Below are 23,742 nucleotides of genomic sequence, written 5' to 3' on the forward strand. Positions count from 1 at the left end.
TCTGTCTTGCTGCAAGTATCTTCTGCTATGGTCAAGCCAAAGCATTGAACAAGGAACCACCACTTGCCTCAGTGGGTTGCATCTCAACCTTAGGAAAGATGAAGGTGACCTTGGGTTGTACTGTACAGCTCAGTGGGCTGTATTTGGCTAGCCGTGCTTGTCATACAGTAAAGTAATACGCACTTGCTAATTCTCTCTCCTCCTACCCTATTCCTCATTTCCTCCAGAAAAAGCATTTTCTGTCATTCCTGCACCCTAATTTTTACAGCCGTCTCCCCTAGCTGTTCTTTAGCGTCCTGCAGTATATGCTATGACTGTGGAAGGGTGGATTTCAAAGCTTATGCCATTAACCTCAGGTTTAGGCTGGGCCATCTGTTTCCATAGCAGAACAACATCTGTGTCAATCAAATGGTATTTCCAAAGCGGGTCACCAGGATTTAGACACCGGATTCCCGGTAGTGGCTCAATCTTTGTGTAGCATTTTGGAAATTTACCCTGAAACATAACCATATATAATACAAAGTGAATTGCTCCTAAGCATTTAAGATAGGAATTTCCCAGTTTGATCAGGGATACTGCACAGTGACACAGGAAAGGACAGAAGCAACTGAAGGGAACACCGATCACTTTCTAAAGCAAAGGTGAGAGCAACCAATGATTTTACTTCATTCTTTACTAGTGACTGCAAAGCATAAATGCAATTAATACTCTATATGTTTTGACCAAAAGGTAATTGTTACCAAATTCCATTATATATAGCACTAGGGGCGCGGGCTTAGGAAATGGATTGTGCACAGACTAATTAGGGAAGCTAGCTTTAAACGACTGTGCCAGCTCCCTTGCAGTACAGCTTTAAGAGTCAGTGAGGTTTCCTAATCCATGCACAGCCATAATCTTCACCCACTTATAGTACTGGATAATGGAAGGTCATATTATAGTAAGACAGGAGGCTGGGCTAGCCCAGAGGGGAAAGAGGTCAGTGTTTCAGTCACATTGCAGCCACATGAAGTAAGATTTCTACTCATTCAGGCTGGCTATTGGAATAGCCAGCTTGCAAGGTCTGGAAGGCTATCACCAGTCAATGGTTTATATTACTGTTGCTAGGTGAGAAGCTTCTGACAAATGTGAAGGTTTTAAAGGTATAGCTTTTGTACTAAAGAGGAAAAAACTATTTGTGTTTAAAGTGTGGACTGCAGTTAGCCTCTACCTTTAGTAGAGAGCAGGGCAATGGCCTGTCTACATTAACATGTGGACACAAACAGTCACCATGCTCTATTCCCATGGTGAGTATTTGTGTCCACGTTAATGTAGACAGGCCATTTCCAGGCAGGTGTCCTACTGGATCAGTCTGTGGAAAGATTTTTCTTTATCTTATTTCTGCAGGCCCATATCTTCAACCCTTTGTTCACTGCCTTTCTCGACATGGAAAGTTCTTCCAACTGCTTGGCTGTTTAACCTGGAGCATCTGGATCTTCTGATATTTTCATAACACACTGAGGAGGTTTCACAATGGATGCTCAGCGCTCCCTAACACTGAGGGTCCCAACGCCAGCACCCAGGCAGGCAGCAATGTTTTCTGTGTCAAACTCTGGTTTCGTTGTCTGTTTTTTTCCCATGGCTAAAAGACACAGGAGGGAGCACATGGGTTTTTGCAAGATAGGAAGGAGTCTTATGCACCAATGCTTTGCTGGAAGTATAAAGTAACTGCTTATATAAGCTTAATTAAAATTGTGCGTGAATATAAGAAAAATTACAGAGTCAATTACTTGCATGCAATCTGTTTTGGCAAACTCAATAGCCCACTATGGAAGTGGAAAACTCAAGTATGATTTTTCAGTAAGAAAACTGCACAGAAGAGAGTTTTAAAATTTCATTTTAAAGGCTCTGAGTAAGAGAGTGAAACAGACTGACCCATATACAGAATCCATGTGCAGGAAAATATGAGCGAGGGCTGGGAGCTATATACACCACACTGCTTTACAAAGACACACGTGGTTTCACCTACTCTGCTTTATGCTTTTCATGGTGGGAAGCAACTGCTTGATGTGGCTATTCTCAGAACAAAGTCTCCTGCACAGCTATACACTTTAGGGCTGGGGAATGTACCTAGATGGAGGAGCTGAAAGTGATAAAGCAAACACATTTTTTGTAAAACTGTTATTTACCTACAGGAAGCTGAGTACCTATCAGCTTATAAAACCCATCTCCTGCAGTTGCTCCCTTATTAGAAAGCAGCATTTGCTTCCATTGAAGCCTAACCAGCGATCACTTATGAAATGCCGGTATAGCTTATAAAATCATTTATAAGCCCCCACTGAGTTCTTTTGACACACAAGTTCCTTGCTGCCTGACACTGGATGGCCTAGTCTATAATTGCATTAAGCAGCCTGTGGAACAGCTGGAAGCTTACTTTTAAAGGCTCTTTCTCCGATGCATCCCCTATATTGTCACCGGTCTTGTATTTGCGTTCCTTGTCCCGGTGATCAATGGTGGAGTACCCATCTGTGGAGGAATGACATGATAATCAGGCAGCAGAAAAACTAGAATAGATCTGGCTGTTTTATATTTTCAAAGAAGGAGAATGAGAGAGATCACATTAAACCAAATACACAGAAATGTGCCTTCTTCATGGGCTGTTGCTCAGAAATTTTATTTTTTAGCCACCTTTCTTTTAAAAAAACCTCCTATTATATCACCGCCTCATTGTCAAATGATGGTATCTCATTAGCAAACAGCAGTTTCCATTCTGGCCTGCTGCAGTATAGTGGTAGGCTGTCCAAGGAAAGCAGCAAGCTGTTACTTCACACCCTCTGACTGATGAACTCCAAATCCAGCTGAAATCTTGTGTTCTGATCTTAACAGCCTGATTAATTGGCCGTGTTCCTTCTCTGAGTAGTATGCAGCATGTTTTCATTCCTTCTGAACTTGACTACAAGCAGCACATGACAATAATTTGGGGACATCCCCTCTGTCATAGGAAGAAAAGCAGCCTGTAGCCTTTTATGAGATCTTGATGCCAACTCTGCTGGACTGAACCTGCCTCTGATTTTGAAGTGGCATCTGGTGGTGATTTTTTCCCCTTGACAGTTGAAAATCAATGTGAATATATGATCAACAAAAAAGAAAGAGGTGGAGGGGGCTTTATGAAGAAATGCTATAATTCACAAAGTGCTTGGATTCATTGTCAGTGGTTACAAATATTAATTTATTTTTTTGGTGCATCAAGTTTCCTTCATTATCAGGGACAAACAGATTTTCCTGCCTGCTTTGACAGCTTTGTAATCTGGACTAAGTGACAGGCAAATTTATGGTTCTTAGTAAGATTTGCATCTCTCCATGTAATTAAAGAATCATTACAGGTTCTACTCCCTGTCAAACTGTATTCTCCAAAAAGATTTTACATAAAACATCAGAATGCTTCATGTCTTGATTTATTGCTTGCATTCATTAGGCCTGCTAAAATCAATCAATCAGTCAGTCTCTCCAGATGTCGGTTCTCTGGGCTACTGCTGAAATTTAAAAAGTGAGCCATTTTAAGCTGCAGAATGAAAAGCTTTATAAATGGAGTGACTTCTGGCAAATACAGTTTATAGAGCAGCAGTTCTCAAAATGGGGTTCGCAGGCTGCAATCCAGTTAGTCTTTATACTTGGTTCAGTAAATCAACATAAGCACAAGCCTTGCAGAATGACCAGGCATTCGATATGGTCCATATGTTCAATTAAGATCAATATCATATAAAAAGAAAATCCGTAATTACACGTATTAAAATGACCAAAGCAGCGTTTCGAGTGCATTTCAGTTGTTTCTTAAGTTAAACCTTGAGATCTAATGCTATAGAGTTTTTCTTCTTTACTTTCAGTTCTCTACTGACAGTTAAGATACCTAGCATCCCTGCTTATACCAGTTACACAAAAAAAAGGCCCAACTGTCCATCCAACCAACATTACGGGGGTAATGTACAATTACACACACACACACACACACACACGAAAGTCCACCCTACCAAACCTGGCTGTCAACTCAGATACAGCCCTTCAGATTTGAAAATGTACTTAATTATATTTACTTACAAATAACACAGCATTGACAGAGTGTAGCACCTTTCATCAAGAAGGATCTCTAAGCATTTTATTAGCAGGTAATACTACAAAGAGAACTGTTCACCCACCACCGAAATGCAACAGCATTGGAGATGATACGTGTTTAGTGTGTAACATTTCACAACAGTTTAGTACAGAAGGTAAAGAATACCACGATATACAAATGGGGGGAAAGGTGGTTATTTTTAAGTAGGCAAAAAACTAGTGTTTACTCAATACAACAGCCTTCAGAGTCCTAATCTTAAGCAAAGTGATAAAAATGGTCAGGATTTATGTGAGGCACAAGGCATCTGTACATATGAGCTATAAGGCATGCTCAGTCGGTGAAAGTAAGAGTTGTGGAAAGCAAGTCCCCAGCCCCAACCCCACCCCTTCTGCTATGGCTCTGCCCCCCACAGGAGCCAACCTGCCTCCTCACAGGAAGAGGAGAGGGCGGGTGCGCAGCCCCAGCTTCCTTGGCCCCAGAGCACGGGGAGGGTGGAGGACATGTGGCTTCAGTCTCCCCAACCAGGAAAATAGGGAAGGAAGGTGGCCCCAGCCACCCAGCCCCAAAGTACAAGGAGGGCAGGCAGTGGGCGGCTCCAGTGTCCTGGGCCCACGGCATTGGGGACATAGGACGGTGCATGGCTCCAGCTTCCATGGCCAGGAGCACAGGGAGGGTGGGCATTGAGGGGCAGCAACACTCCATCCCCACAATGTCTACAGTAGATGTTCTGGGGTGAAGTGTTGGTGGGGCCAGGTTGGCAGTCTGGGAAAGCTGCCTTCCCCCACTTAGCATACCGGCCACCCATGCTTTTGATGTATAAATGCAAATATCAAAGGGAGAGAAATTGCCTTAGTAATATGTGTGCCAGTCAATATCTTTATTCAAGCCCAAATGGATAGTGTCATGCATTTCACTTTCAATGGATTGTCCGGAGCTAAAAACAATACACTGAGTTGGGACTACGTCCAGATAGCATCTGAGATCAGAAGTTTTGTTGGTTGGACTTATTAAAATGAAAACTATCCTGAAGAAGGCCATACCAGTGTAGTAATAACTCAGGGCTCTGAGGGCACTGGCTCTGTGGTGGAGTTAACAAGTTCAATCCATTCAGTGTTTCTAATTCTAAAGATCACATTTAATTTAGTCAATATGGAATTGACAAGCAGTCTGGAGTGTGCCTGAGGCAGATACAAGCAATATGGACTTTGGATGGAAGAGTCAAATACTATTACCCATTTTTTTGGAGTTTAGTGGAGCAAACCAATTCCCTAGAGTGCATTCCCTGTGAGTTGGCCTTTGAAGGAATTGGTGATAAGTATACAGAAGTACCAGTGACATGCTACAGCTGATTTAAAAATATCCAAGAATAAGGATCTAGAGAATTTGACATTAACCTTGTTTTCTAGAGGTGATGAACTGATCCAAGTGAGGTCTCCTAGGTGAGAGATTCTATCAAACAGCATAACTAAGATCAAGTTTTATTTTGCCTACTACAGCCACATCATTATTAATCTGAGGAACAAATGATGCACAACGTTGATATTTTTCTCCAAATACTGAACTACAGACATCTGGGCATAGAACATGTGATCCTATGATCTGGCTGCTGAACTAGCTAGTACATGGCTACCCCATCCTGTGATCTTAAGTTATCATCTTCCATTGCAAGCAGAAATATTTCTGCCTTTCTTTCTACAAACTGAATATGGACAGTGTACTCATGCTGGGGGTGCTTTCCACTGAGGTTATGAAAGGTAATGTTTTCTATTATCCTGATTTCCTGGAAATACTGGGTTTGATTGTGAGCAGTGTTTCAATACAACTGCCACGTGTGCAGGTTCAGACATGAATTGTGAGATCTGTTTTGCAGAACCAATACACTAGCAGTTAAATATGAATATTTGGAGATGGAAAAATTGAGGCAACTCCTCTGTAACACTAAGCGCATTTATGCTGCTTTAGTAAAAAGAAACAGTTGGGTCTGTTGCAAATTGTGGAGTCTTTCAAATACTGAAGCATGCTGTGAAAATCTCATTCCTATTTTATAGAGAAATTGAGGCAAAACTAGTCACAGTGAGTCAATAACAGTCAGGAACACAACCCCCATATCCTGTCTTACTCTTCCCCTGATACATCACTGCCTTCCAGGCAGCTCTGAAGCCTTCATCCAGAGAATCCTTTCTTCACAATGGGCTAGTGAATAGGAAAACCCTTTTTTTCCGTGCCAAAGGACAATCTGTAATCAGAGGGCTTAATCCCTCTTTTTTTTCCAGTGGTTGCCCACAAAGCAGCAACTCAGACTTTTAATTATCCTTTGCCTCCATCGGGGCCCGAGCCCCTAATTAAGCTGTTCGCACCTCTCTCACATAGACGCAGCACTGCTTTTCTCTTTAGAATCAGGAGTTCCCTCCTGCTGCTGCTATTCTACGTCTCAAGATCAATAGTCTTCAGAACGTCCAATTATATGTAGTTTCTTACTCCTTGGTCCTTATTCCTTATGCAGAATGGCTGAGTACTGCACAGAGCTTTGGGAAAATCTCTCTCGGCAGTTCCCAGACAACAGGTTGCATTTGCCATATTAGGTGCACCAGTACCCAGCATGGAGAAGTACTGGTGAAGCCCCCTCCCTCTGTCCAAAACTGATTGCTGTGAGCAAGGCAACTGGATGACCAATGTTTCAGTGGACTGCACACTACACGGTGATGCTCATGTTACCGAGACAGAATGCACTAGGCTGTGGCCTCCAGCATCTCATTGACCCTTGTAATTCTCATAGCCAATAGAAACTCCAGAAAAGTCTGCTGAAAGGGAACCATTCCCATACCTTGTATTGGGAAAATGAAGCCATTTTGCTTGACTTTTGAGAGATGCCTTGATGGAGTGGTGGAGATGAGCAGATAAGGTAAAGCAATTACTTTCTCACAGCCTGCATTTTGTATATGAAGGAGGGTTATTTCTTCATCACATTTGTCTCTCAAACACACAATTCTGTAATTCCCTGCTCAGATTTTGTTCTGTCTTGACCCAGACAGAACTACAATTGAGTCAATGAGGAACAGTTTAAAGCTGTGGGATTAATCATACCCATCTGCTGTTCAACTCTACTCTGCATTCGGAAGACCTTGGGATGACTCCTATCACACTTCGGAGATTTTTACAACCATATATTCCTATTTTTGAAAAATGTTTCTGTTCCCCTCTTGTGTGAAAGTTCTACCCTGTGCACAGGCACATGACTCAGTGACTGACCGAATTCAGGGAAACAGTGAAAATAATTTAGAGCAGAGGTTCCCGAACTTTTTGACACGGGGACCAGTAAATCCATTCACGAACTTTTGGAGGACTGGTAACATTCATTTGCATATTTGCATATTCATTAATCAAACAAATGAATTATTCAAATGAATTCTTTCTGGTCCTCCCCAAACCCCCAGCGCCAGCTTTAGCAAAGCTTTTGATATGGTCACCCACAATATTCTTGCCAGCAAGTTATGAAATATGGATTGGCTAAATGGGCTGTAAGACAGACAGAAAACTGGTTAGACCAGAGTTTCCCAAACTATTTACTTTAGTTGAAACCCTATTTTTTCAGTACTATTTTTTGCAGCCCAAAAATATAAACACATAAAAAACAAGCTGAAAAAATGACATATAACATGTCTGGTATTTTCTCATTAGGTAAGTTGTATTATTACTAGATGAATTAGTTTGTAGTTTCGAACTGCTTGGCTGATAAATGTGCTCAGGCTGCATGAGTGTGTCTGCCAGCCAGACAGTTCGCAACCATTCGAGGGGTGTTTGTGTGTGGTGGTGGGGGGGAACAATAGAATCCCCGGGCCTGACTAACTCATGCTTTGTGGGGGGTAGAGGGGCAGCGCCCCGAGATCTACATATGGCCGGGGCAGTCCCACTCCTCGTAGGCCGATTCATTCCTCCCTCCTGCTCCCCCCGCTGTGCCACTGGCCAGCCCCACTTTCCCCAACCCCCTCCCAGGCAGCCAGTTCTACCCCGCTTCTCCTCCCAATCTCCCTTGGCCAGCCCCACTGCCCCTGACCAGCCCTTCTTTCGGCAGCCGCTTCTCCCCCCCACCCCACATCTTCCCTGGCCAGCTCCCTATCCCCAACCTCATGCCCCCCCCCAAGCAGCCCTGCTTCCACCAGCCCCCCAATCTCCCCAGCCCGCCCCGATTCCCCAGTCCAGTGCTGCTTCCAGTGGCCAGCTCTCCCCTCCTGCTCCCGCCCCCGCCCCCCCCCCCCCCAACTAGGACTCTGCCAGGAGCCGGAACATCCGGCTGCAGACTCCGCCCAGGCCGGCAGAGGGCTTGGAGGACTCGGAACCACACGGGCACTCCGGGAGCACAGAACATCCTGGCAACCACTCTGAGGCCCGGTAGTTTTTTCCTGCGTTTTCCCCGGTTTGGGAAACGCTGACCTAGTGAGATTGTGGAATCTCCATCACTGGAGATATTTAAGACCAGGTTAGACAGACACCTGTCAGGGATGAGCTAGGGCAACTCAACTTTGGAAGCCCCAGGGACCACACTGATACTTACAGAACATGCTGAGGGCCTCAACTTAAGTGTGGTTGCATATGCAAGCAAATATATACAAATAGCTTCTCTCACACTGACAGGCACGAATACAAAGATTAAGGCAAGACTACACAACACACAGGCCCCATTTAAGTCAGTTCTGCTGATATTAATAAAATGCAATATTTACCCGATTTCTACCCATGTGACAGCACTTTTCATGAGCAATGACAGTCCAAGAATGTAGCTATTAAAACACATATCAACAGAAAATCATTGCACTGACTACTTTTTTGTTTCGGCTCCCACTCGCCAGCCACGTGTTTGATCCCCACATAAACCCAAACTGCACCGTGGGGCACAAACAAACTGGCTGTGGGCAGCAACCAAGTTATTAATAAATATTTTATAAATCTTTAACTTTTCTCTCTGCTGCCATGTCTCCTCTCCTTGCTCCATCAGCTCCCCTGGTGCCTGCTGCCCCCCAACCCTTCACCCTCCTCTGCTGTCCTGATTCCTGCCCTTCTCACTGCCCTCAGCCCTCCTGTGACCTTCCCCCTCCACCAGCCCTTCTCTCCCCTCTGTGCCCACTCCTCCAGTAGCCCCACTCTGATCATGTGAGCTACCCCTCTTCTAACACCTGCCTCTACACACCTGCCCTGCCTCTCTCCTCTGGTGCTGGTCCCTCCCCTGCAGGTGTCTGCCCTTCTGCTTCACCCCAGAATCCCCTGGCACCTGCACCTTCCCTTAGCCCTGCATCCTCCTGGTGCCTCCCCCTTTCCTCACTGCCCCTGCCCCCTTTGCCCTCTTTTTCCCTGATACCCACCCCCTCACCACCCTCTGCCCCATTCCCCTCCTGCTCCTCACACATGACTTGCTCCATCCTGGCCTTCCTCGTGCCCACCCCTTCTTTCAAGCCTTCTCCCAGCACCTCCTCCTTCAGCCCCCAATGCCCTTCCCCTCTCCTCTTCTCTCCCAGCATCGCCCTGTCCCTCCTCCCACTGACACCTCCCTTCCTGCCCTTTCCATTGTCTGCACTTGGCCCCCTGGCATTTGTCTCTCTCCTGCACCCTGTCCCTTGGTGCCTTCCCCTCCCCCTGCCCAAGCCCTTTCTCCTTCTACCCCTCCCCCTCCTCTGCCCAAGCCCCCCCGCCGCTGCCACCTCCTCTCCTCCCCCCGGTTCCACCCAAGCCCAAGCCCCCCGCCTCCACTGCCTCTCCTCCCCTTTCTGCCGCACAAACCCGTTCCCTATCTTCTGCCTTCCATGTTGCGGGGCTGGAGGCCGTGCTGAGGCCCCGGAAGCCAAACCTGGAGCCAGCGTGGCCCCGCCACATGCCTCCGAAGAGTTTTAAAATCCCAGGCCATGACATCACGTCTCGCCTGGGCGTCCTCCCCACCCACGTGCAATGCTGCACATGGGCAGCAGCAGGCAGCAAGGTGGAGCCGCGCATGGCAGGGACGGTCCAGAGCCGAGGGGGATGCTCTGGGGGCAGGGTGGGCAGACACGCAGGGGGAGGGGCCGGGGCCCGCTCCGGGCAGAGCCGGGGGAGAGACCCAGCTCTACATATTGGTGGAGCAGGGCCCCCGGCTCTGTAACTTGCCAGCACTTCCGGGTTCAGGGCGCGAGGCCCGATTTGACCGGCAGCCACCAGGCACACTGAGGCCCGGTATTTTTTTCCCGTGGCCCGGTACCGGACCATGGCCCATAGTTTGGGAAACGCTGATTTAGAGACTGTAAAATAAAGTGCTTCCTTCCTCTAACCTCTTTCAGGTAGAATCAGATTTACTGCTAATCTGTAAAAACAGCAGGCAAAGCATTTTTAGACAGAATAGGATATTTAAGTAGATTAAAAGCTCACAAAATTAGCATCCTTTTTTTTAAAGTAATAGCTAAAAACTGATGGGTATTGGATCTCTTATTGGATCCAGGATGCAACCACTTAAAAGCAGAGATGAAAAGGCAGAAAGCGCTTAGTATATTTATATTATATGGTTAAAATAATTGGTACACTGGTACGTATGCAGTATACACATTTAAAAAAACCACCCCAGACGACTGATCTTTTGGAAGAAAAAGTTCTGTTTTTAAATGTCAGCTTTATACACATGAAAGGGTACCTCCCAGAGAAATTGCTGAACCTTCTCATGAATGACAGTGTGCTTTATTGAAATAGACAGTGGGTCGATCCAGGACTGCATTTACCTGGGCCAAGTTCATCCAGAGGAATCATATCCCGACTTCCAACCTTCTCATTATCTACAAAACAGAAGCATTGGAACTGGTTGTATCATGTTTACTGATACTAATGGGATTAATCACAGGGCTGGAAGAAGTAAAGGAGAATGATTTATTGCACTCAGAAGGCCACAATGAGGACTCAAGCGACTATAATGAAACAATATTAAGGTTCTGATACTTCACAATGGAAAATTTGGAGTTAGGTGCCACAGACCATGCTAAACTGACATCCCTCGTGCCATGGCTCTCCATCAGATACATTCTCCTATCCAAAAGATGCCACCAACTCTGCCTGCTCTGAACCACTCATACTTTCTATAATTTATCTCTAGACCCATCAAAGATGGGAGGAGGTTCTCTTCTTTACCCAGAGAGAAGAGCAATCAGTAGGGCTCAAGAGGGTAATTTTAATATTGGGTTTTATTGCCATCATGATCAAAATTGGAAGACTAAGAAAATCAACATGGCCTGCAAGCAGGGCACCGATGGTGTTACTGTCAAACGTGGCAAACTAAGCACAACTGGATTTGGGTCAATATTTGGATAGGATAAATCCACTGCAAAGCTAAGTGACACAGAAAACAGAAGGGTACATCAAAAAGAAATCAGCACTGAACAAATCTCCCAGGGCACTGCTGTAGGTAATGCTCTTTGCATGAGATATAACACCAAGACCCGTTGACTTGTGGCTAGTAAAAACACCATCCACTTACTACAATAGTTAGCCTGCTCCTTGGCTAAATTCCTACTGGTTAGTTACTTCGTGCCTATCTAAATTTCTCCCTAGACTTCAACTGGACTTTTTGTCCGGAACAGGCTAGCATGCATAGTCTATACAGTCAGTAGAGTCAATTGCTTCAGGATCTTTGGAAAAGACGCCATAAAAATAATGGATATTTATCCAATTAGAGAAACACACTTTAGAGACTTGGTGAGTAACACAGGGAAAATCATTGTGGTCCACACCAAGGAGCAGAACTGACCTTGGCTTTTATCCACCAGTGGCAGAGTACTGTCGTCATAGCCAGACTTGCCAGAAGTACCTTTGGATCCCTTTGGTGCTGCAGGGACAGTCTAAAAGACAAAATGGAAGCATAAGACTACTCAAGGCAGCTAAATCCTAAGCAGACTGCAAAGAGTTAGAGTCATCTCAAAACTGAGTGATGGGGCAATGAAATGACAGATGAAATTCAGTTTTGACAAATGCAAAGCAATGCACACGGGAAAACATAATTCCAACAATACATACAAAAAGATGGGGCTCTACATTAGTAGTTACCACTCAAGAAAGATCTTGTAGTCATTATGGGTAGTCCTCTGAAAATACCTGCTTAATGTTCAGCAGCAGTCAAAAAAGCTAACAATGCAAGGAACCATTAAGAAAGGGATAGATAATTAGACATGAGCTATCATAATATTACTATATAAATATACAGTATTCCCACATCTTGAATATGGTGCACAACTCTGATTCTTCCATCTGAAAAAAGATGCAAAAGAAATGGAAAAAGTACAGAGAAGGGCACCAAAAATGATCAGGGGTATGAAACACCTTCCATTTGAAGAGAAAGATTAAAAAGACAGAGACTATTCAGTTTGAAAAAGAAACGACTAAGGGGGAAGATGACAGAGATCTACAAAATCATGAATGGTGTGGAGAAAGTTTTATTTACCCTTCATACAACACAAGAACCAGGGGTCACACAATTAAATTAATAAGCAGCAGGTTTAAATACAAACAAAAGGAAGTACTTTTTCACACCATGGACAGTAGGGATGTGGCAGTATATACGGTTAAAAGCTGGTTCCTCGCGAGCATCAGCTACTGTCTGCTCTCCCTACCCCTGCACTGCTGCTTATGCTACAGAGGCAGCAGCCCGGGAGAAAGGGGAAGTAGGAGGTGGTGCCACAGAAGCCAGAACTCGCAGGGAACCAGCTTTCTAGCAGTTACACATTTACAAACCCCCCTGCTTTTTAACATCCCTAATGCACAGTTGATCCATAGATGAGTGGTCAATGTTGTGAAGATCAAGATTATAACTGGATTAAAAAAGGATTAGATATGTTCATTGAGGACAGATCCATCAAGGGCTGTTAGTCAATATAGTCACCTGTGTCTCTATGGCAGATGCAAAAATTGGATGTCATGGGAATGGATCACTTGATAATTGCTCTATTTTGTTAATTTATTCTGAAGCACCTCACACTGGCCAGTGTCAGAAGACAGGAAACCGGGCTAGACAGACCACTGATTTGACCCCATGTGGCAACAGAGCAAGAAGTAAAACCAAATTTTAAAAAAAAGTAATAATTTGAAAAAAGGCCTGGAAACCTGTTCACACTCCGTCCCTCTTGATAAATTGGTCCTCAGATGGACTCTAATTTGGAATTCTGGATCTTTTTCATTTCACTGCAATTTTGCTGACAATTCTTCCTTCCCCCATCACTGGGCAAGTGCATAGCTGCTTTTCAGGCCATGGTGAAAGCCAGTTACTTTTCAGATAGAAAAAGGAGCAGCATCTTCACATAAAAAGTTATATGCCCAACGTGCTACATGGACTATGTTCTTAGGGAGTCACAACAGGTAAAAATGGACCATATCTTTCCTTGACAATATATATTTGAAGAAATTAGATTTGATATATTTAAGATGAAGTAACTCTTAAAATGTAAAAGCCACATGCCACAGATCCTATATACCCAAGAGCACATTTATGATCTAATTTTACTATTACTGTTTAAAACTACAGAGTTGAGCTGTTTGACATGGTCACCAAAGGGAGTGAAGGGACGGACTTCATGGGGCTTTCTGTTCCCACTGATGTGGATTAGGACTCTGCAACTTTACCTGGAAATGGGATTTATTCCACCCATCCTTCTGTAGGACATTTCGCAGCTCCTTGTAGCTCCACACCATCTGAAGAACATGAGATGCTGCCTTTGTTTCCCTGGGGGACTGGCTAGTTGGAGAGACAAAATTAGAGCCTCAAACATTAAGAATTCAAACTCATTTATATGACGACCCCTTTATACCATAACCCACATTTTGCTAGGAGGTAAGAAGAGATGCAATAAGATTAAACTGTTTAACAGCTCAAAAATATATTCTTTGAGCCAAATTCTTTAGCACCATCTGTTAATGCAGGTCCATCTACCTACATGTGTAAATGCACATTTGCTCAGACAGGAGAAATCTGCATAAGCAACAAGTAGTTAAATACGCCAAATTTTCATATTCATAGCATGTGAGTAAAGAAGTCAGATGGATAACACTGTCCTTTGCGCTAGTGGATTTCAACAGGCATTAGGCAGGTCAAAGTAACCATGCTGAGTACCCAAAATTTCAGAAGAAACCAATACTTAATCACGTCTGGAACACAAGAACTTAATGCAGAGGTGGGCAACCTCTGACCTCTGTCTGCCCCACATCCCCTACAGGCCTGTCATGCACTGGAGCCCCACATTTCCTCCTCCTCTCTCCCAGCACTTTGGGTACAACGAATCCACTGATTCACACTCTGCCCCCCCCCTTTCCTCCCCAGAACTTGGACAGCCACGAACAGCTGAATCACAGCATTTAGGCCCTGAAATGTAGAGGGAGAAGTGGGGATGGAGTGTGAATCAGTGGTCTCTAGATTTGTTTTGACATCCCAACTTCAGCCATTAAGTCAGCATTGGGCAACTAAGAATAGTAAGGGGGCTGCTTGAGTGGCCTCCATCTCAGTAGGATGCATGACCAATGGTAGGCAACCTGCAGCCTTCACCCCCCCTCCCCCCCCAAAGTTCCACCTGAAGCACACACATCCCCTGTCTGTCTCCCTTCCCCATATGCCTCTCATTGGGCCACTGGAGCCCTGCCCTCCATTCCAGCACTTTCAGAGCACCATGAATCTGCTGACTGATGCAACAGAGAACTTTTATTATATGCCAATGGAGTCCATATGGACCAGCTAGTGAGTGACACTCGCACAAACTAAAATTTATACCCCCTGGTGTGAAATATAACACTATACAGACAAACTCTTAGGCTTCATCTACACTGCAGAGTTTTTGCGGAAGAAGCCTTTTGTAGAAGAGTTCTTGCGCAAAAACTTCTTGCGCAAAAGCGTGTCCACACCTCAAAGCACATCGCAAAAGCGATGTGCTATTGTGCAAGAGAGCATCCAGACTGCATGAACACTCTTGCGCAAGAAAGCTCTGATGGCCAGTCACAGAATGGCCATCAGAGCACCTGTGCTTTTGCCAATTGGGGTTTCTCCAATCAGGAAACAGCTTTTCAACAGGGCTGTAGACAAGGGAGCGGAGGGGCAGTTGCCTCAGGGCCTGGTGATTTAAAAGTTCCCAAGGCTCCTGGCCATCAGTGCTGCAGAGGCTGGAGCCTGAGGCCCTTTAAATTGCCATTGAAGCTCTATGCGGTGTGGTCTTGGCAGCACCGAGAACTGAATAGGGGAGTCTAGCCCCCAGTCCCTCCCTTGTGCTCAATGCTCTGCCCCTTCCAGGCTCCAGGAGCCAAGCCTCTCCCCACACACACACCTTGCCCAGGGCCAGCAAAGTCAGTTGCCAGCCCTATTGGCTACATGGTACAAAAGCATCATTTCAATTCTCACTGTTGTTCTTCAGACAGAATAATCACTGCAAATCATTAACCATTTCATTTAACAGAGATAAAGCGGCATCGCTGGCATTTCAGAAATGTGAATGTGATAAAGATCTCCCACTCTGCAAACAAAGGATGTCTGCCCAATGCTCACATATATGGTAAGCCAGGGGTGAGAAACCTAAGTCATGGGAACCAGATGCAACCCCTAGCCTGCCTGGATCAGCCCCTAAGGCTCATGGCCCCCTCCCCCAGCATTAGGCATGCCAAAATCTACTAGCCTGGGCTCCCCTATACTCTGGTGTACGAGGGGAATGTGGGCAGTATCTCCCTTTTCTCAGTCGGGGGCTACATCAGTGAGGGTTTGTTTTTTTCCCATTGATTTTGGCTCTTAACTAAGCCCACTGAAAGGTGCTGATTAAGGATTTGTTTTTATTGCATGTTTTAAGTGCTTCAGTTACATGTCTGAAAGGTCAAGGTGTCTGGGCACCAGCACCAAGCATGACAGTGGGGTAGTATCCTCTTTTCTGTTTTCTACTGTAGTTAGAAACCTACCTTGACTTGCTAATGGTGACCAGCTTCTGAATGCCCTGTGTCTGGATCAGGGACCTTGCGTTTTCTGAACTGTCAGTAATGATTTCATGGATGGTATTCAAAACTGCAACCACTGTATCCTCTTCCAGGTTTTTAGCAGATCTCTGCTGTCTGCTAGGCAAATTTCTTACCAGTTCACCCATGGCATAACTACCTAGATAAGGGGAAGAGCTACCATTAGTAAAATCTGATAATCATGTCAAGAAACAGCTTCCTGTCCTGAAGGCTAAAATAGAAGGAAGTTCCCCAAATCTAAAGATTTTCTAATGTAATTTCCTTGAATATCAAGACCATTTTCATACTGCATTTATCAATTTTTCTCAAGGTGTTGGAGAACTGATATCCAAAACATACTCACTCTGCATAATCAATACAACAAAGTATCAGGGGCAAAAAAGTTTGAAATGTATATTGAGAGTTTTACAGCCAACACATCATACTTCACTGTGCTGGAAGCGAACAAGCATTCAGAAACTGCAGCTAATAGCCACACATTAATGCTAATACATGCACATACTGTTTACTTACCATAGCCTTGTAATAAGTCTGCAGGGGCAAGGTATGCAACCACGCATCTATTAACCTTCCTCTGAATGGCAAGAATGTCCCCCCTCTAAAGTGTATTTGGCCTTCACGCTAGGCGGCACTGAAGAAAAGCCTATGAATCTTGGGCCCAGGACTCTCAGGTGTGTGTCTGCAGCATTTGGTAGCTACAGCTCTACAATGGTTGTGGTTTTTATGGACTGTAGGTGTATTAAAGTAGAATTGGAGATTTATATTGATTAAGCATCAGCATCTGAGTTCAGTATGCAGCACAAACATTTCCTTTCCTGGTGAGGTTACAGTTTAAACAGATTGGGCAAATTGCCCAGGAGGAAATCCACATGTACTGGGAGATCTACACGAAGGACTTAACTTTTCATTTTTATTTAATGAGTAGGTGACGGCATTTTTGCTAAGGTGAATTGGAGTGGGGAGCTGAATTTCAAGGGAGACGATCTACATGGAAGGTATTTAGGTACCCGGCTTCCAGATACAGGCAATAGCACTGGAGAAGGCAAAAGGCTAAGAGTCGGAGAGGTGAGGCAGGGTTCACTGATAGAGCAACGGGGGAATCATAGCAAATCAAAAAGCCATTATACTTTTGCAAATTATTTTGAGATCTGCTGTCAAGTCAAGATTAATTTCCATTAAAATTTCACCGTGTGCTAGTATAGCAACTGGATAGGCTGAAGCGGAATTTTTAGATGGCAATTCTTCACTTGGGGCATGCACAAGACTCCTAAACAATGTGAATGGGATTTGTACGCAGAATAAACCTCAGCTTCAATACTTGACAAAAGCCTAAGCAATTGTACACTGCCCACGTGTTTCCTGTAAGAGAATGTCAGAAGGTACCTATGAGATCCTTATTGCGACGATCCATCGAGAGATTCCTCAGTGCAATTGAAACAGCTCTCACAACCTTGTCAGAGTCAGACTGGAGAAGCTCAACGAGGACTGGTAAGCCTCTCTCCTTTCGTACTGTTGCACGGATGTATGTGGACCACTAATTGTGAGCATACAAAAAGAAAAGCAATGCAAAATATTGTGAATTTAGAGACCCATTTTCCTGCATTTCTTTCAGTGTTGGGGGTCTGATTTTTTCCAGCATGAAATTAAAGAAGTTCTCCTTATGCAAATAGTTCCTCCTCATTCTCTGTGTAGCAACATGTCTGTGACTTATCCCACCATCCAAGTCCATTGTGCACCAAGCATGAAAAGGAGGTAGATGTTGGTATTTCATCTTATAGCTGGTGGTAGGGAGTGAGGGAAGAAGAGATGAGAAGACAGGGAGTGGGGTAGAAATGTCATCTCTAAAATAAAAGTTTAAGAGCAGCAGAGGAAGGGTATAAGGCTACTGTAAATGCCTTAATGGAAAATGTGTTCCTTTCCGTCAGAAAAAAAGGCCACTTAGAGGGAACAGCAATACATGTACAACTCCTGTTATTTTGCTGCTCCACAGACTTGAAGCTGCTGTGGATGACCTCTCTTTGTCAAGTCCAGAGATATTCCAGTATTCTTTGCCAAGAGTAGACTGATTACTGCAGGGACGTTTTTATGAGAAAGATGTGGCAGCAATTTTGAGATGCAACTCTCAGTGTTATCTGATGGCTCAGGACAATATCCAATCTTGGGTAAGCATGTGTACCCAATTCTAAAAACAAGCAATGCTGAAGAAACCCATGAACAAGAGGAGCAGATAAATGATCTAAAAACTAGCACTTGGTCATTTTAAGATTTGTATTCCCTTTAATCTCAGTGACAATACCCCAGCTATACAAAATTCTACTGCCTAGGGCAGGTGAATTGTTCTTGGTTTCCCCACAGGCAAGTAAAACAGCATTGGTTTTTTTTTCCAGTTATCAGTCATCATGGTAAAGAGTGAGTAGATTCTGTGCCTGGGCTGGTAAATTCTCATGACAATTTTCCAAGTTGACAATATTCACAAATATCCTTTGCATAGTCCAAATAGAACTTCCATGCTTCTAGTTTATCTGACAACAGTAAAGATGACACGTCAGAACAACTGGAGAATCAAAAGAATTAAGCAATTCTACTTCTGTTTTGTAACAGTGTTGGTCTTAGCTCCAGTGTTGCTTGAGTGACAGAAGACTACTTAGTTTGACTTTTTTTGTGGGAAGCTCACTCCTTCCAGTTTATAGGTAAAAACAGAAGGTAATTTTTTCCAGAAATGCCTGAGTTATTACCTAAGTCTCCTGAAATTTAAAATTATTAGGCACTTGACAACTGTACCCAGAAACCACAAAGGGAGAACTAGTCTGTCAGAAGAGTTTGTTCTCTAATTTAAGGGTAAGCCAGGCGTGGGGAACCTTTTTTTGGGTCGAGAACCGCTGACCCACAGAAAAATCAGTCGGGGGCCACACACAAAGGAGAAGCAAAAAACAAACAAGCAAGCCTCACTGATGTGGCCCCCAACTGAGAAGCAGAAAGACACTCCCCACATTCCTCTTGCACACCAGAGCCTAGGGGGGCCCAAGCTAGTAGATTCTGTGTGCTCCAGCTCCGAAATGGGGTGGTGGAGGGTGGCAGGAGAGCCAGCAGGGGCTCCCCTGGCCAGCGAGGACGGAAGGCAAGCCTTGGGGGCAGAGTCCAGGTAAGCCAGGGACTGCCACCCCGGATTAAGCCATGCTTGTTAACAGCAGAGTCATGTCTCTGATGAATATTTCAACAGAAGTATACATGAAAACTATTTTATTTTTAAAATACTTCTATGTCACATTGAAACCTTTTCTAAAACCTTTTAGACAGTCTTAACCAAAAGCTAAAAATCTGCCAAAAGAGAGTCACAAATGAAAGTAACAGAGTGCAATTTGCAAGCTATCCAGTGACATCAGTCCTACAGGTCTTAAAGGGAATTTCCATCGTGCCCATTTCTAACTGGGATTAAGCCAAGGGTGGATAGTAATTTTTTATGGGGATCACTCCAAGATTTTGGAAAGCGGTCAAGGGCCACACTTAATAGAGAGGTGCGGAGGCTGGGATGGAGGTTGGGTGCAGAAGGGAGCTTGCAGGACAGAGAGTGGTGTAAGGGAGGGAGTTTGAGTGAAGGAGGTGATTGTGACTGGGGCACTGGACTGGCGTGCAGGATTTGGGATGTGTCCTAGAGCAGGAGGGGGTTGTGACCTAGGATGCAGGGGTTTGGGTTGTGATGTAGGGCAGGGGACTGAGGTGCAGGGGTTTGGGTTGGGACCTAAGTCAGGAGAGGATGGTGACCTGGGGTAAAGACTTGGGGTGCAGATTCTGGGAGGGGGTATTGATCCAGGAGGAGGGCAGAGGTTTTGGATTATGTAGGGTAGGGTGCAGGAGTGGGGAGCAGAGGGTCGGGGGAGGGAGGGGCTGGAGTGCCAGATACAGGCTCTGGCCAGGAGACTTACCTGGGTGACTCCTGGCCAGCAGTCCAGCGATTTCTGGGGCAGTATCCCTTCCTGCCCTGCTCCTGCACAGACTGCAGTGGCCATGTGCGTTTGTGAATAACTATGAGCTGGGGTGGGGAGTGGCATTTCATGTTTGAATAAACCAGCCTAACCCTAACCCCAGCCTAGCTCACAGCTGAGAAACACAAATGGCCCAGCAGCTATTTTTCTGAGTGGCATGTGGGCAGAGCAAGGCAAGCAGGGACCCTGCCTGGGGCTCTTCACTGCATCTGCACACTGGATCTGGTGGCTTCAAAGGCCAGATTCAGCCTGCAGGCCGTATTTTGCCCAGGCTTGGATTAAGGAAAGGAAAAGCCTGCCCTCACCGTCCAGTTTCCAGCACTGAGATTCTGCAAAGCCCCTGCTGCAGCTTCCAAAGTGTTGAAGTTCTGGCTTTCAGTGAGGATAGAGAGGTATAGCCGGACCACCTCTGGTTGGTAGAGCAATTCAAAACCTAATGGAGGGAAAAACAGGAGACACAACATATGGATCAGTATTTGACATCTTTATTTTACTATGTTTGAGGGACATATCAGAACACACTATACACTGCCAGACTAAGGATAAAGATTTCTGTTAAACCCAATTTATTTTCTTCTGACCTGCAGAAAGTAGCATATACTGGAACTTGTCTTCAGCTCTACAGTTTTGAGAACCCCTGCAAACAAATTCACTCTGCTCATTTTCAGGAAAGAGAGTCCATCTCACGGCTGAACATTTAGAGAAGCCTTTGTGTTACTCTGATTCCATATATTTAATTAAAACACTGAGTATGTGTGTGCTGGCTGACATGAGTTGGGTCTGTTTGCACAAATTCATACCAGTATTGCTAAGCTGGGTGTGAATTCAGTTTGCGTTGTTTTGTACACTCAGTTTCAGTCACTTTCTAGGCATGATTAAAAATCTCCGAAGTGGGAGTGTACAGAATGGTCATACCCTATGCCCCCTCCCACTCTTGCCAGCTGAAAGGAGGCCATGAAAAGTTGGGATTGATCAGAATCATCAGCTAGAGAGAGGGGGACAAATACAACTGACTAATTGCAGTTCAGATAATCTATGAAGAAATATACAAACACTGCATTAACTCTAGAGGCCGTGACATGAAAGGCAGCATGTGTAAGACAAAGGGACAATATAATTCTGAGCATAGGCAGGTTGAACTATTTAGATTGTACAAATGCTAGAAAGGGCACTGTTTCCATGTACTAGGAGCACAATGCTCCACCTGTAATCCAGGAAATAATTTCCTAATCTTAAATTTGACTGCTTCTTCCTCACCTAATCCACAAAAGCGCAAGGAAAGCAGCATGAGATTTTGACCCCTGCAGACCAATGAGGGAAAGCAGATCCCAAAGCTCCTTGGGCCCCAATAGCTGACAAGGATGGAGCAGAGGGAAGAGGGGAAGAACTGTTTGGTTGTTCTTGAGTTTACACAGGATGGTGCTTTCTTATACCTCTATTATCTTCCCCGTAAATTGTCTTCAGTTTTATTGTTTGCTTCTAGTGAATATACTCTGATTAACAGCGGATTGGATTGTGTGTGTATCTTAATCAGCAAGGAGGAGCTAAATTTCAGCAGTTTTTAAACATTTCCTTCAATGGACCATATGTGATGGCAGTCAAAGAGACCATCTTTGCCCCATACTGATAACGAGGTCTAACCATTAGGCTTCATGCTTTAGTAAAAAGCTTTGATGTGCTTTTAATTTCTGTAATATATTTTTGAGCATTTCACTTACATCCAGACCACTCTGACATAGTTTTAAACCACTGAAAGATTCACCTCTTCTTTGTCTGAAACAAAATTTGAAGCAAACAGTGACCATTTTTTATTCAATGGACAAGCATGTACCCAGAGGAGCAGCAAGCCCTGATTCTGGCATTGGTTACCTCAGATAAGTTCCTTGATTTCTGGTACAATGTTCATTTCCCTTTTCATCGAAGAGTATGAAAAAAAAAAGCGCGCACAGCGCTGTTTACAATATTAGGTATTTTGGAATTCTTTCAACTGCTCTTGCTGCTAACGTCTTTTTATATTTTCCCTTATCATCTCTCTCAGTGTATTTCTATACCTCTTTCTTCTCTCCTCTGACTGCCCTTGACAGGAATATTTCCTTTTGCTTTTTATCCTCTTTTATTTTATTCTTGCACGCCTTATAACTATTTTCTCCAATCACTACAATTACTCACTTACCACAGAAGATCATCTTTTTTGAAAATTTCAGGTCTTTTACTACATTCTTTTCAACCACCTCTTTTTTAAAAAAAAATGTTCCTTGTATTTTTAAATTCTGTTGGTATTGTTGGTCTTTCATCTATTACACTGCATAAATTCTTACCTCATTTTTCTCTATCCATTGTAGTTAGTACCAGAGCTGATTTTACATGGTTCACTAAACACCATTTCAATCCTTATGGACAGGTAATTTTTCAACAAAATGCAGTATGACGAAATAGCTAGAGCAGGAGGTTGGGAAAACCAGGGTTTGTCGAAAACAGAATCACTAACATGGAATGAATGACCTCAAGCAAGTCACTCAACAACTCTGTGCCTTCGTTTCCCCAATTGTAAAAGGAGCACAACACTCAGCTCACACAGGAGTGTTGTGAGGTTAACACATTACTGTGTGGTTACAATCTTTTACAGCAGGGAAACTAGCTTCACTATTTTTGTGACTTGTATAATCTTTTTACTCACTTTTTAAAGCTCTGAACATGCATAAAACCAGAAGGATAAGACAGTGTTAAAACACACTAAACATTATTGTAAGGAGGATACCAGGTCTGTATATGAGTTCATAGTTGTCTGTGGTTAAACAGCTGGCAGTTCTTCAGTCAGTGCCCACTTAAAGAGCACAGTTTCACATGGGCAGCCGTAACTTTGACCTTCTTGAAAACAGCTCCAGGAGAAGTTCATCTTCCCCTGCTCCCTAGTTAGATCACTTATTTATCGTCATGACCAGTGCCAGGCTTTGCATCCTTTAGCTGAACCCTGGCACTTTCATCTTCCGCAACTCTGCACATTAGTGCATATTTACTAATATACCTCATTGCCTCCCACCACATGCCACCTACTGCAGACAGAAGTTGCCTTTAGATACTGACATCCTAGTCCCGGGTCTCCTGCAGTGCCTATGCTACTTCTTTTCTTCATTTCTGAGATCCTCCTGTTTTTCCCAGTTGTTTCCCTAGCTTTCCAGCATGAGTGTAGGAACTTTCCCCCTCATCACTTTTGTGTAAGTTACGATCAGTATTCCCTTTATTAGTTACCAGTTCATTTCTGTCCTAGGAGCTATCCCTTAAAGAGACAAGTTGGTAAATGACCCTGTCCCCAAAATAAACTCTCTTCAGTTTTTATCATCTTCCTGCCCCATTAGTGCTTATTCTAAAGTCAACTTACTCCAGCCTTGCTAACCATATAGGATGAGAGGGCTTGCTGGAACAGGACTTCTATGAGTGACCCTAATAAGCTGATGCACTTAAGCAAAGGTGAGGACCTCGTGTTGATAATATTAGCGCCCTCTCTGAGGGATTTTCCTCACTGGTTTCAAACCTACACTTTTCCTAAACATTAAATTCACTTTTAAAAAGAGTTTGTATTTTCTCTACCGGTCTTAATGAAGCCCATTTTGTCTGAATTATTGTAGTTTCTTTCCAGTGATTTACAGAGGCCTCATATTTTTTCCCTGGAGTACTTTGCATACTCCTGGGACGCTC

At 44.2% G+C, this 23,742-nt stretch overlaps 1 protein-coding gene and 1 long non-coding RNA gene across 12 annotated transcripts in view; one reads left to right on the top strand and one right to left on the bottom strand.

Moving 5' to 3' along the window:
• Positions 1-23,742, bottom strand: part of ARVCF (ARVCF delta catenin family member) — a 603,575-nt gene that overhangs the window by 10,603 nt on the left and 569,230 nt on the right. For all 11 annotated transcript variants that reach the window (XM_089775246.1, XM_075898325.2, XM_075898321.2 and 8 more), the window contains 7 exons: positions 20,352-20,479; positions 17,447-17,597; positions 16,010-16,202; positions 13,706-13,817; positions 11,841-11,931; positions 10,822-10,875; positions 2,411-2,502 (listed from right to left, as the gene is read on the bottom strand). In XM_089775246.1, the coding sequence (XP_089631372.1) occupies positions 2,411-2,502; positions 10,822-10,875; positions 11,841-11,931; positions 13,706-13,817; positions 16,010-16,202; positions 17,447-17,597; positions 20,352-20,479 (821 nt within the window). The remainder of the gene's footprint in view (positions 1-2,410; positions 2,503-10,821; positions 10,876-11,840; positions 11,932-13,705; positions 13,818-16,009; positions 16,203-17,446; positions 17,598-20,351; positions 20,480-23,742) is intronic.
• LOC142818491 (uncharacterized) overlaps positions 17,413-23,742 on the top strand; it is a 33,320-nt gene continuing 26,990 nt past the window's right edge. Inside the window, exon 1 of the long non-coding RNA XR_012895981.2 lies at positions 17,413-17,551. This is a non-coding gene — a long non-coding RNA (uncharacterized LOC142818491). The remainder of the gene's footprint in view (positions 17,552-23,742) is intronic.

Source organism: Pelodiscus sinensis, chromosome Z (genome assembly GCF_052426305.1).
Source record: "Pelodiscus sinensis isolate ZL-2025 chromosome Z, ASM5242630v1, whole genome shotgun sequence".
Taxonomy (NCBI): Eukaryota; Metazoa; Chordata; order Testudines; family Trionychidae; genus Pelodiscus; species Pelodiscus sinensis.